Source organism: Oryzias latipes, chromosome 16 (genome assembly GCF_002234675.1).
Source record: "Oryzias latipes chromosome 16, ASM223467v1".
Classification (NCBI taxonomy): domain Eukaryota; kingdom Metazoa; phylum Chordata; class Actinopteri; order Beloniformes; family Adrianichthyidae; genus Oryzias; species Oryzias latipes.
In genome coordinates this window covers 32,439,214-32,452,677 of record NC_019874.2, presented here as the reverse complement: position 1 = coordinate 32,452,677, position 13,464 = coordinate 32,439,214, and the positions used below count along the sequence as shown (strand labels likewise).

General features: G+C 52.1%; 2 protein-coding genes across 2 annotated transcripts; one reads left to right on the top strand and one right to left on the bottom strand.

Moving 5' to 3' along the window:
* The first annotated feature begins 60 nt into the window (after positions 1–60).
* On the top strand, positions 61–8,338 carry LOC101167189 (pleckstrin homology domain-containing family O member 1). The gene is made up of 6 exons (XM_023964544.1): positions 61–1,532; positions 2,002–2,148; positions 5,775–5,915; positions 6,395–6,499; positions 6,851–6,949; positions 7,053–8,338. The coding sequence occupies exons 1-6, from the start codon at positions 1,506–1,508 to the stop codon at positions 7,710–7,712; spliced, it is 1,179 nt and encodes a 392-aa protein (XP_023820312.1). The 5' UTR covers positions 61–1,505; the 3' UTR covers positions 7,713–8,338.
* A 408-nt stretch (positions 8,339–8,746) lies between these two features.
* LOC101164877 (acidic leucine-rich nuclear phosphoprotein 32 family member E) lies at positions 8,747–13,197 on the bottom strand. The gene is made up of 7 exons (XM_004086678.4): positions 13,046–13,197; positions 11,605–11,754; positions 11,298–11,420; positions 11,082–11,229; positions 10,808–10,926; positions 10,656–10,722; positions 8,747–9,436 (listed from the first exon to the last, which is right to left on the bottom strand). The coding sequence occupies exons 1-7, from the start codon at positions 13,097–13,099 to the stop codon at positions 9,363–9,365; spliced, it is 735 nt and encodes a 244-aa protein (XP_004086726.1). The 5' UTR covers positions 13,100–13,197; the 3' UTR covers positions 8,747–9,362.
* Between the last annotated feature and the right edge of the window lie 267 nt (positions 13,198–13,464).

The window sequence follows — 13,464 nt, the reverse complement described above, 5'->3', positions numbered from 1 at the left end:
GCTGAGCATGCTCAGTGGAGCTGTCTGCTCTACTGAGCATGCTCAGACGGGTGATATTGATTCAACCAAAAGCATGAATGTGGATGTTCCACAAAGACTGATGACACCAAAGAAATGCAGATTTGAACCCAAAAAAATGTGTTTATTTACACAGAAACTTCACTGAAAACACAGAAACCGTCTCCCCCAAATGGGTCGTACCAACACGGGGTTGCGGGTGTGTCTGTCAGAACCTCCATGCAGAAGACACAGAGACTGTTCTGACAAAATGTGGCCAATCAGACGTCAGGACTCTCCCCATTGTGTTGGAGGGTGGGGGGTGAGCTGAGGTGACATATCTAAAGCTGAGTGTGTGTCAATCATCATGTGGGGAAACCAAAAGACTGATGATGACGAGAACAAAGCTCACTACTGGAATGAGGTTTGGGGGAGTAACTCCAGTCTTCATCACATCTACTTCTTCTTCTCTTATTATTTTTATGACCATCTGCTATCAATCCCAGCATTCAGTTCTCATCTGTTTGGAGCAGTGCCATTGTTGGCAGGTCAGTAACTGCATACGGTTCCGGTGGTACCTGGACCACGGTCTGGCGCCCCCCCCCAGCCGTCCCCCCAACTCCATCTGGATGAAGCTCGTCTGCTGGACTATTCAAACGTGTAGTTGTAGAGTTAGATCAGTTCATTCTTCTCTCTGAGTTCTGGTCCATCGCCCGTCTGTCCTGGGGGAGGATCCCTCCTCCATGTGGACCCCCCCCTGAGGTTTCTGCTGTTTTAAGTGTTTTTCCTCACAGAGAAGGGGGGTCTAAGCCTAAGGCCAGGGATGTCCAGTTTAGTCTGGTTCGGTTCGGTTCACTTTAGCCATTACCGGTTGAACTCTGTGCCCGTCTGTTCTATGATCCATGTTCATAGATCCAGTCTGAAGCCCATCAGACGACTGTTGATGGAAACATTGGGCTAAAAAAACTAAATAACAAAATCAGAACCACAAGAACCAGCTGGGTTCAGAGAACAGAACTGGACCTTCTCCGCAGCCCCCCCCTCCCCCCATCACTTTTTAGTCACTTTTCTGTGAGTTTTACTGACCTATGGCAGGACTGTACCAACCAAACGACTGCTGTGGTCATTTGGACCGGAACCACCCACCAGAACATCTGCTCAAAGGTTCTGTAGAACCTCTGCTGAGGTCCGGAACCTCCAGCAGTGAAGATCTCTGACCGGAACGCTCCTCTGGGCGGCGCTATTGAGCTACCGGGAAGCCGCGGAGCCAGAGGGGAGTCGGGGGGGGGGGGGGAAACCGGACACCCCGGGAGGAGCCGCTCCCGGCCGGGTTACCGGAGCAGAGCCCGGCGGACGCGGCAGCTGCAGGCAGGACACGCACGCGCCCAGAGAGACTCCAGCCGAGGAGCGGAGGAGGTTCCTGTGATCCGCTCGACCGCCTCGCGCCGCGGCGGGAACCGAGTTACCGGGAAAGTGCGACAAGTCCCGTCTGAGGCCCCGGCGGCGCCATGAAGAAGAACTCCACCGGGAGAAGGGTGAGGACAACCGAACCGGAACCCGCCTTCGGGCCGCTTTGGTTCCGTTACAGCCGGTCGGTCGAACAAAAGCTCGGAAGATTAAAGGCAGGTTTATTGTGAAGGGACGACCCGCCACTTCCGGTTTTCATAGTAAAACTACTTGATTTCGGTGAACAAGTGAGTCCAAAAGTTAACGAACCTGCGGTTCGAACTGAGGTTCTACGGGACAGAAGAGCACTGCAGAACCAGACCGTGAACGCACCACAGACAGGATGTTCTCCCCGGTTCTTCTCTATGTTCCCCTGATGGTTCCTGTCAGGTTCTGGTTCCTCTGTGTCCGCCTCAAGTTCTGCCTCAGGTTCTCCATCAACATCAAGATGTGCATCAGTAGAACCCTGGTCTGCTCTGCTGAGCCCGTGACTCGGTTCTTCTGCTCAGTACAGAACCCAGCAGCTGAACTCACCTGTTCCTCTGCTCTGTTTGTCAGGCTCCACCGGACTCCATTTCCCAGAGTTCCTCTCCGGAGAAAGTGGGCTGGATCCGGAAGTTTTGCGGAAAGGGGTTCTTCAGAGAGATCTGGAAAACCCGTTTCCTTATTCTGCGAGGAGACCAACTGCTCATCAGCCAGAAGGAGGTAAGGGGGGGGGGGGGGGCTTCATGGTTGCCATGGCAACAAACTCCAGGGATGGACACATCGGGGACCCACATCAGCTTCAGATATTCTGGTCAGACAGACATTCTCCTTCAGTCTGTGGGACTGACGGAACCTTTTCTGTGCCGAGCAGCAGAGTCGGGTTTCATTCTGAACCACACAGATCCAGTTTCACCGCTGCAAGACGCAGCAGAACCGGTGTTCTCCTGTCTGTAGAACACGTGGAGTCTGAACGAGGTTCTCCTCAGCTGGAGTCCAGTAACCTCTGGGGGGGGGGGGTCAGAACAGGTTCTGCTGCTGATGGACTCAAAGATCTGCTGGAACGGAGGTTCTGATCCGGTCTGTCATCTCTGTGAAGGAACCTCAGGCTCAGACGGGTCGGTGGTTTTGGTTCCTGAAGGTTCTGACCTGGTTTACGGTTTCAGCCGTGGAAGGTGTTTCCGTCCCGCTAATGCTAGCAGGACAACTGTGCTGTCTCCATGACAACCAGGGAGCCACACCCCCTAGATGAGCAGAGACAAGGTTGTCCTGAAGAATTTAATTAACAAAAACTCCCCCCCCCACAGACACACACAAACAAAAAGGCACACACACACATATTTGTTAGTCAAATCATCTGCTTTGGTTTTCCTGGGCTGTTGTGTGTGTGTGTGGGGGGGGGGGTGTTGTTGTTCAGCTGCAGCTAAAGTCGTACTTTCTGGACTGGACCTGGTTCTGGTTTTCTGTCGTCTCAGAGATGAAGCCCATTCTGAGTCATTGACCCCCACCCCAAAGCACTTAAACCAAAAGAAGCAACAGGAGGCCACGCCCCCTTTTTCTATTCCAGCTCTGTACCTGCTGTAAGGCCCAAAGCCATTTACAGTCACACACACACAAACACACACAGATTAACACGAACAAACACACACACTTCCAGTCTTATCTCACCACACATCAATGATCTACCAGAGCTCTAAACATCCACATGTTTGCTGATGATGCAGTAATATTCATGCCGTGTTCTGACCTCGGCGATGGTTCAACTTCAAGACTGCCTCTCAACGTCTCGTCTCCTAAACACCAAAAAGAGCGGACGATGTTCTCCAAACGACAGAACCGTCAAACTTGTTTGAACTTGTTTGGACCATTATACTTCAAATTGTCATGCATACACACAGTGGTGGACAAAATAGTTGGTCCCCCTCAGTTAAAGAAAGAAAGTCCTCGATGTTCACTGAAATGACTTGAAACGTTCAAAAGTAACAATAAATTAACATTTATTGAAAATTAAATCATCAAAATCAGCCATTACTTTAGAGTTGTTGATGAACAGAATTATTTAAAAAAACAAACTAATGAAATATGGCTGGACAAAGATTGATGGTACCTCCATAAAAGACTGAGAACTAATTGTCCAGGGGGTCATGATGAACTCAGGTTTGTCCTTTGATTGACATCACAGCTGTTTTCAAACCCAGAATCAGTCAGTCTGCCTATTTAAAGGGAGACAAATAGTGAAAAGGTGTGAACCAGACTGAACATGGACAACAGAAAGCCAAGGAGAGAATTGTCCCAGGACATTAGAAACACAATTATAGACAAACACGGTAAAGGTAAAGGCTATAAAACCATCTCTAAGCAGCTTGGAGTTCCTGTGACCACAGTGACACATATTATTCAGAAGTTTAAGACCCACGGGACAGTAGCCAACCTCCCTGGACGATGGAAGAGGAACATTGATGACAAATTGAGGAGACGGATAGTTGGAACTGTATCCAACGAGCCCAGAACAACCTCCAAAGACATCAAAGGTGAACTCCTAGATCAAGGTACATCAGTGTCAGATCGCACCATTCATGGTTGTTTGAGCCAGAGTGGACTTCATGGGAGACGACCAAGGAGGAACCACTGTTGAAAGGAAATCATCAAAAAGCCAGACTGGAATTTGCAAAAATGCATTCTGGGAAAATGTCCTTAGGACAGATGAGACCAAACTGGAGCTTTCTGGTAAGGCACATCAGCTCCATGTTGGTAGACTCTCCAACCAAAAGAACACTGTCCCTACTGTGAAACATGGAGGAGGCTCAGTTCTGTTTTGGGGCTGCTCTGCTGCATCTGGAACAGGGGGTCTGGAAGTTGTGAAGGTCAAATGAAATCTCCAGATTATCAAGGCATTCTGGGTAGAAATGTGCTGCCTAGTGTCAGAAAGCTTGGTCTCAGTCACAGGTCATGGGTCTTCCAACAGGACAACCATCCAAAACACACAGCCAGAAACCCCCAAGAATGGCTGAGAGAAAAGCGTTGGACTATTGTGAAGTGGATTCTATGAGCCCAGATCTGAATCCCCTTGAACATCAGTGGAAGGAGCTGAAACATGCCATTTGGAGAAGACAGCCGTCAAACCTGAGACAACTGGAGCAGTTTGCTCATGAGGAGGGGGCCAGAATACCTGTGGACAGGTGCAGAAGGCTCATTGACAAATACAGAAACCGTTTCATTGCAGTGATTGCCTCAAAAGGATGGGCAACAAAATATGAAGTTATGGGAACCATCATTTTAGTCCAGCCCTATTTCATTAGTTTGTTTTAATAAATAATTCTGTTAATCAACAACTCTAAAGTAATGGCTGATCTTGGTGATTTAATTTTCAATACACTTTAATTTATTGTTACTTTTGAACATTTTAAGTCATTTCAGTGAACATTGTGGACTTTCTTTCTTAAACTGAGGGGAACCAACTATTTTGTCCACCACTGTACACACACAACACAATTACACAACCTTCACCTGCCCCATGAAGCTGGAATGGTCTGTAGACGGGGGCGACTGTGTGGTCAGTGCTGTAACATCTGGATCAGTGTGCCCCCCCCGAGAGAAAAGCAGCTGCAGACGTGGTTTAAATCCCGTCAACCTGGAGATGAGTGAACGTCAGAAACAGTTTGTCCGTTTCTGAAACGGCGCCGGGACGATTCTACGCCTGTTTGGGATTCTTTTTTCTGTGGGTTGTGTGTTTTTGTGTTTTGTTGTTGGCGACGTGACATCGAACCAGCAGCAACTACAGCTGAAAAGTCGCTTTGCTGCTACACAAAGCATTCATCAGCGTGCACGTTCACATGCACGGGGGCTCTGCTGCCATAAATGGCACCGACCTATAACCACCAGGTAAAACGTGACTCATGGGCAGCAAGGCAGGAACTAAACCTGCACCCTTCCCATCAATGGTCGACCGCTCCACCTCTGGCCCACAGTTGGCACTTGGAAGGGCTCACCGGTGAGGTGTCGTTAAAGAGCAGCTATTTGACCCCGCCCCCCTCTGACTGTGCCAGCAGCAGGAGACTCAGACAGCTGCTTAGGCTCCTCCCCCGCCCCGCCCCTCAGGAAGTGTCAGTTTAAAGATGTTGAATAATGGAGGCTGTTTCCATGGAGACAGAGCAGGTGAGGTTAAATGTCTGTGTGTTAGCGGCAGCAGCAGGTGACCCCCCCCCCTCCAGTTCACAGGGAGTGGCTCAAATGTCGACCCAACGTCAACCGGTGCCAGCGTTTGCTCTCAGATGGGAGGTTGTGGGTTTGATTCCAACATTCAGGATGTGTGTTTATGTGCGCTCACCTGTGCGTTCACCTGTGTGCAGGTAAGGGACCCGTCCCGGGCTGAGGAGGTTCTGGATCTGTCCGACTATGACGGGTGTGAGGAGGTCAGGAAGAACAAGAGCCGCAGTAAGAAGAACCACAGCCGCTTCCGCCTGCAGCGCTGCTCCTCCCCAGGAAACACGGTAGGCCCCTCCCTCTGGCCCTTACCTGCTGCAGAACCAGACACACCTGGACCAAACACTGGGGTCTGACCTCTGACTTTGTTACCCACTGAGCGCTGGTCTGTGGTGATTATTCTGGGATGGCTCACACGCACAAACAGCAGTAGGAAGATTTAGCGCCTTTAGTGGAACATCTGAAGCCCTAATTGGTTCAAGGTCCAGTCCCGGTCCAGTTTCCTGTGAGCCGGACTAGACCAGACCGGGGTCAGTCTGATGATCAGGTGAGATTAAGGGGAGGAGCCTCTCAGGCATCAGTTATGACCGTAAGGACATTTCTGACATCCCTCCTATGAGGACCAGAGTGACGTGGTTCTGGATCGGTTCGGACTCTCTCCGCCCTCCTTGGTGGCGCCTGCATAAGTGCGATCCTGCCATGTGCTGCTTTAGCGTCTGCACATTCTGGACTCTAACCTTCGCCGGATGTTCTGTGGGTTCTGCAGGTTCCTAACCTGGTGTTCCTGGCCGTCAGTCCAGAGGAGAAGGAATCGTGGATCAACGTGCTGAACGCGGCCATCAGCAGAGCCAAGAACCGGATTCTGGATGAGGTGGGCTCAGACAGCTGCTTGAACCTTTCTGAACGGTTCTCCATCAGCGGGTTCTGTTGGTGCTGATCCGTTCCTTTAGGTTGACAATGGATTAGTTCTTCCAGCCTGAAGGCGGTTCTGATCGTCTGAAGGCAGTTCTGATCAACCATCAGTTTCTTTTAGTGGTTTGTCTGGATCAGGTTTACGTACCAAACCATCAACCAGAACTTCTGTTCTAGAAACATTTGTTGTTTCACTGAAGATGAAAGTCTTTCAGATGTTTTGATCTGAATCTCAATGATAAAAACTCAACAGAACCTGGACTGAACCGGGCCAAAGTGACGGGTTCTCCTACATATCTCTATGTTCCAGGTGACAGTGGAAGAGTCTCAGTTGTGTCACCTGACCCGAGATCGAGTAAAGATTCCTCACAACCGCCGACTGCCAACCAGAGGCCACCTGCTGGCCGTGGTCAGTACCGCATCTCCAGGTTGTTGTAGTCTGCATCAGACCGGTTCCAGTCCGGGATCCAGGTCTCCCTCAGGTAAAGGTGAAGCTTTTCTCTGTCTCTTAGGCCTCCACCTCCTCCTCAGATGGGATGCTGACTTTGGACCTGGTTCAGGAGAACCCCGCCCCGACTCAGGGTCTGGACCGGTGTGACGGCTTCCAGGAAGACCCGGACAAATCCCTGCCCGGCTGTTCTCCCGTCTCCCCCAGCTCCAAAACTGACAGCCTGTTGTCTGCGCGGACCGCCGGGCCTTCTGGGAAGTCTCAGAGCCTTCCTCGTGAGAAGATAGGCTCCACCCACAGCCCAGATCCAGGAAGTCGTCTCTCGGAGGCAGAGAAGAACCGCTGCGCCTCCACCGATGAGATTCTGACTCAACCGGAGACCAGAACTGCCACGAAGAAGGGTGGGGCGGCCCCCCCACCAGGAGCCCCGGAGCCGGTCAGCCGCCTGCAGGAGCTCATCGGCCAGAAGCTGGAAAGGACGGAGCGGCTGCTGATGGAGGTGCGGCAGGACGGGGGCTGGGGGGGCAGAGGAGGGCAGGAGTCGGCCGAGGAACTGAGAGCTGAAGCCGAAGGGCTCCTGAAGGAGGCGGCGGCGGCGTGGAGCCAAGCCCGGGACGTGCTGCAGGAGATCAAGGAGCTGAGGGTACTTTACCAGCAGCTGGACCCCCCCTCCCCACAAACCCCCCTCAACAGTGCCAACTCCAACCGCATGAGCCTGATGTGAGAGGGTTCTGGACCAAACCAGAGCGCATCCCGGAACTCATCAGGACCTCCATCAGCTGGAGGTCTAGCACCTGATCTCCCGACAGGTCAAGTGTCAGCTCTGAAGCTCCGCCCCCAAAGCTTTCAGCTGTTCTCAGAACAGTCACAACCAGTCTGGTTCTACCGGGACTGGGTTCTGCTGCACACCTCAGCCCAGATTTTAGACGAGCTTTCCGTCCTCATCTTTCTCTCAGACTCCTCAGAACTGGATCTTTTGACTGGGTCCGGTCGGGACGGCAGGTCGAACACTTAATGGTGAAGAGAGCTGTTGCCATAGTAACGGCTCATCACACAAACTACAGTTGAGAAGGGGCGGGGCCATGAGTTTTTATGCATCACTTTTTGCAGTTGTGTGCCACACCCTCAGAAGAAAATGGATCTGAGCTTTCATGTTTATTAGATTTGAGTGTGAGGACCCCCCCCCCACCAGAGCAGACGGGACCACATTCAGTTCCAGAAACGGTTTTCCTGCTGTGGCTGTTCCAAAAGCTGACGTGTGCTGTGTGGCTGCTGCTGTAAACTCGCAGAGGATGATGGGAAATGAAGTCCAGATCATGTAATGAAATAAAATCTCCAAACTGAAACCAGCACAGGTTCAGCCTGAGGCTGCAGGAGTGTGCATGTGAGTGTGTGCACAATGCTGTTGGCATCATCATGTGACAGGAAGCAGGTGAGAACACAGGAGTGACCTGTCAGACAGTCACACGGGTCCTGTGAGCTGATTGGTTCATGCATCACCGGTGGAGCAGCAGACAGGTGGACCTGAGACGACCCTGAGCAGAGGCAAAGAGACACGAAGCTCCGCCTCTGTTTCAGGTGTGTACCTCTGATAGTTTGCCATTGATAAAAGAGCCCATGTCAGGCCACGCCCCCTGACCCCACCACAGCTCACGGGCACCTGTAGAGGTCGATCAAAATGTGATGGGTCATTTTTTGGTAACACCAACCACTGGAAAGGTAAGTTGCCACGGTAACGGCTGAACTGACAGCAGCAGGAGGGGCTTCCTTCAGGTTTTATTCAAAAACAACAGAATATAAAAATAAACCGGTGACAGGAACCGGACTAGCGCCAAACCCAAAACGGCAGACAGGTGTGACAGTTAAGGGGCAGAGCTTATTGGTCAAGTTCTTTAAAAGTTTTAGGCCTGAACCACAAGTCCAATTCAGGAATTTTCTGCCTCTGAACAGAACATCTCCATGGTAACAGCACCTGAGGCTAATGGGAAGTGTAGTAGTTTGTGTTCAGGGTCAAATATTCACAGGGGTTGGAGCGGGGCAGAGCATCAAGTGTTCTCTGGGTCGGTTCTGACCCATCTGAATGGTTCAGCTCCTCTGGAGGCAGTTCTAAATGGATTTGGGGGACGGCGTCACCTGCTGACCCAAAAAAGGGGCCACCAGAACTCGGGAGAACCTTATATTCGGATCAAGTTGGTGCTTGAGGTCCATTCTGACCCATGTCCCATCTGGATCTCTCCAGACAAGCAGGTCCACCTTGTTACCACGGAAACGGGACATGATCTGCCAGCAGTCCTGATCTTAGAGCCTGCAGCTTGAGGCCACGCCCAAATGGGGTCATGGGGGGTGGCAGGTGCAGGGGGGCCGGGCAAGGCAGCTACTCGTCTTCATCTTCGTCCCCCTCGTCTTCTGCGTCCCTCTTCCTCTTCTCTCCCTGAGCTGCAGCTTCATCTGAGAAGCAGAGTGAAGGTCAGACAAACTGGGGGGTCACATGACCTTTACATTGATCCCACACGTGGGAAATTTGTTTGTTACCATAGCAACTGACAGCAGAGGGGGGGGGGGGGACCAAGAATAATATAAAAAACAAGAACAGAGAAAATGTAGCATAAAGTCAAACAACAAGGTAGTATAATTTAAAAATCTATTTACAGAACAGTGCAGGTGAATAGATGTGCAAAGGTTATCTGTTGCATCAGCAGTGACTGGATTTAATTCATGAACACATATACAACTTAAAGGAGGTCCAGTTTACCCAGAATGCCGAGGATCCTGCCCCCGCCCGCGCCCACTGAATTTCTGACCAATCCCGCCCGCTCCAGCAAAACTCATAGAATTTAGTCCCGCACAGTAATAGAGATGCATTGATTTTGTATCGTCTCCCGTCCCGCAGGAAAAAAACACGTATTTGTATTGATATTATTACTAAAGAGACTAATGTCCCTCCTCCAGCCTCATCTTTTCATGCATTCCTCTTGTGTAATGTGCAACTTAATTATCAAATATATTTTCCCAAATCCTGTTCGGTTAAAAGTGTGCGTGTGTGCGCGCGCAGACAGACGGCCTGAAGCGCGCTCTTAGTAAGAGGCGGGGCGGGGCGTTGCACCCCCCCAACAACAGGTTAGATGACAGAGGCCATTGGGCGTCTCTACCTGCTGCCTTCACGGAGCTTCAGTACTAACGTAGTCCGCTAATTTATATTCATGAGATATTCATGGCAGCACTGATCCCGCTGGTTATTTTTGCCGCCCGCTGCACAATTCAAACCGCCCAATCCCGCGAGATTTGGGTTGGGTCCCGTGGGACCCAATCCCAATGCAGCGCTCTAGTCTGGAGGTTCCTCTGATCCCCTTCAGAGGACAACCACAGCATCCTCGCTAAGAGGAGAGCACAACCCAAGAACTGTTGAGCAAACAGCAGGAGATCTGAACCTTTTTCTGCAAACAGGTGTTAGCATGACGCAGCAGGAAGTGACGTGTCTGTAGTCCATCCTCCTTCATTTGTAGTTCAACAGAATGATGTCATCTCTGCAGAAAAGGCGGAGCCTCTTTCCTCCTCTGCTTTGACCTGTGGCGTCAGCCTACAGGTCCAGGAGAACCGGGTTCTCAACCAGACCCCCCCTCATCACTTCAGGAGGGTCTGTCCATGTGAGGGAGGAGAACAGACTCACCTCCATCCTCATCTTCATCCTCTTCGTCCTCTTCCTCCTCAACATAATCTCCATCATCGTCTTCGTCCTTCAACAGAAACAGGAAGCTGCTGACTGCGCTCAGTCACAAGGAGCCCCCCCCCTCCCCCTCCCCATCTGGATCAGTGGCACACCTGGATGCCGTCCTTCATCAGGTAGGAAAGCCCCACTTCCTCTTCTTCAGAGCCGTGCTCTTCATCATCTTCGTCCTCCTCATCATCATCTCCGGGAGGACCTGCCTCCTCCTCCTCATCTAGAAAAGAACCAGTGTGTTGACAGGAAACGGATCAGGTGAGTTCAGACGGAACCAAACAAGAACTTTAGGTTTGTCTTAGACCTTCATGATTATTCTGAAGAACCAGCAGAGCGGGTTCCTCGACCTTCAGACTGTGACGGATGGCGCCTCACCGTTGTCGGACGCCTCGTTGTCCTCCTGGTCGAACCCGTCCAGGTAGGTGAGCTGTGGCAGCAGCTGGAAGACGCGCTCCCTGTAGTCGTCCAGAGAGGACACGTCGCAGCCGTACAGGTCCAGACTCTTCAGGGCCTTCAGGCTCTGCTGCAGGTCACATGACATCGCCGTGAGCAGCGGACCTCCTGGGAGGACCAGAGGAAGGCGCCACTTACCAGCGGCTCCAGGCTGCTCAGCTCCTTCAGCTTGTTGCTGCTGAGGTTGAGGTGGGTCAGGCCAGGACACTTCTCCACCAGCGTGTTCAGCCCCCCACCGATGGAGTTCTCACTGACCTCCAGCTGAAACACAGCAGTCGGGTCTCAGTTCTGCTGTAAAAGGCGGGAAGGCTGAGCGGTTCAGACCAACCTGAACCTGGAACCATTTGGTTTGCATCATTCTGAGGTCAACGTCCTTCATTCAGTTTAGACGTTTGGGAGGAAGGTCAGACCTCCTGAGGCTGCGGTCATGACCACGTCTCCTCACCTTCTGCAGTTTGGGCAGCAGGGGCATCTTGGACAGCGAGCTGAGGCCCACGTTCACCATGCTGAGGACCTCCAGCTCCGTGAACTCCTCTGACAGACCTTCCACCTCGCCGTCGCTGGAGCGGCAGTTGTCCACCACCAGCTCCCCCACCTGGAAGCAGACGGCAGCTGAGCAGACCTGCAGCCAACACCCCACCTTCGGCGCCGCAGAGCGGCCGCTTCACTCTGAGGACAGGAGGCCTCGTCTACCAGCCGGGCTCTGGTCCAGAACCGGTCCTGGTGGATTTCACAATCCCCTTAGTGTCTGCTCCAGAGAGCTTCAGAGCCTAGACGTATGTGGAAACGCTCCACCAGGCGTGTTTGGAGTTTTAACGCCATGCCATCATGGTAGCCAATCAGATGTGCAGCACTTCCCCAGAGCTCCATCCACAGCGCCACAGCTGATTGGATGAATATTTATTCTTCCTTTTCATCCGCCCGCCGTCCGCAGTCACGTGACACCAGCAGTTTTACCACCATGACGCTTTCATACGTCACCATGATGGAAACCAGACGGCCTCGGCGTTCCCGCGCCCCCTGCAGGCCGTTAGCGAAACTGCAGACGTTTGATGACAGGCAACAGGTCTGGACCAGAACCGAGCTCTGGACCTTTGGAACAACTGCAGTGTTTAGGTCCATAGAGCCCAGATGTTTGTAGGGTTCTGTATGTGAACTCATGTTTACCACAATATAGAATATGTATAGTAAAGTAAGTCCCATAAATGAGTGGTACCTATAGAAGCTAATCTGTGTTGGTGCTCCCCATTCCGAACCTGACCTCCCATTTCGAACCTGACCTCTGCACGGCTTAAGAATGAAGGCAGACGGACCGAGGACCACCGGTACCGTCCATTCCCCGCGTCCTGGTCTCGGACCGTGGCTGAGGTTCAGCTCACGTCTGCCCGATATTCCGCCAGAAGGCTGTTTGAAATGGACCGAACCCACCCGGGTCCCCAACAGCCAGCCGTGCATCGAAAAAATCCAGCTCCGAGACTGGACTGCGCATGCGCATTGAAAGTGGTCCGAACAGACTCACCGAGCTGGAGCTTCAAGCTAAAACGGCGCCGAAGCATTTCAGCAGAACTGCGGTTCGTCAGGATCACCACTGTCATCGGAACCGCGATCATCCTACGGCGGGAAGTCGCCCCGCTGCACACAGTCAACGGAACCCGACCGAAACAGACCCAAACCGGCTCGCGGCTCTTTCTCCACATTAGCTAGCTAGCTGGAGCTGCCTCGAGGCTTCTCCACGGAACACAGGAAACCCGCACGTGGAGCGGGCGGGAAACAGAGCTCCGCTACTAGAGCCGCGCGGGTGTAGCTCGCGCTAAGACGACGGAACACGCGCGCGCGTCTTTACCGCTAACGCAGAAAACAGGAGCGGCTGCGGGATTCTCACGCACCTCGGTGGGACTTCGGTTTCGGAGCTCGAGGCTGATCCTCTTCTTCATCTCCATGATGAAGCAGGAGCACAGAAAGTAGCAAAACAAAAGAGATGGCGCGCACGCGCGGCTCAGTCCTCTGTCGCGAACACGCCTCCTCACGCATTTCAAAGGCTCCGGATCCACGTGGGATCTGATTGGTTCGGTCTGAAGCTCCGCCCCCACAGCGTACGACTGAATACTCTTGACCGCGATTGGTCTGAACGTCAGGACTGACCAATGAGAATGCGAAGATAGACCCTTTTTTAAAATGTTTAGGCTCCTCCCCTTTCTGTAGAAACAGGCTGATCTAAGAAACCAGAGGATCCCAAACACGAGATCAATCTGGGATTTCCTATTCTACAGAGCAGAACGTGAACTCATCAGGAGAACATCAATCA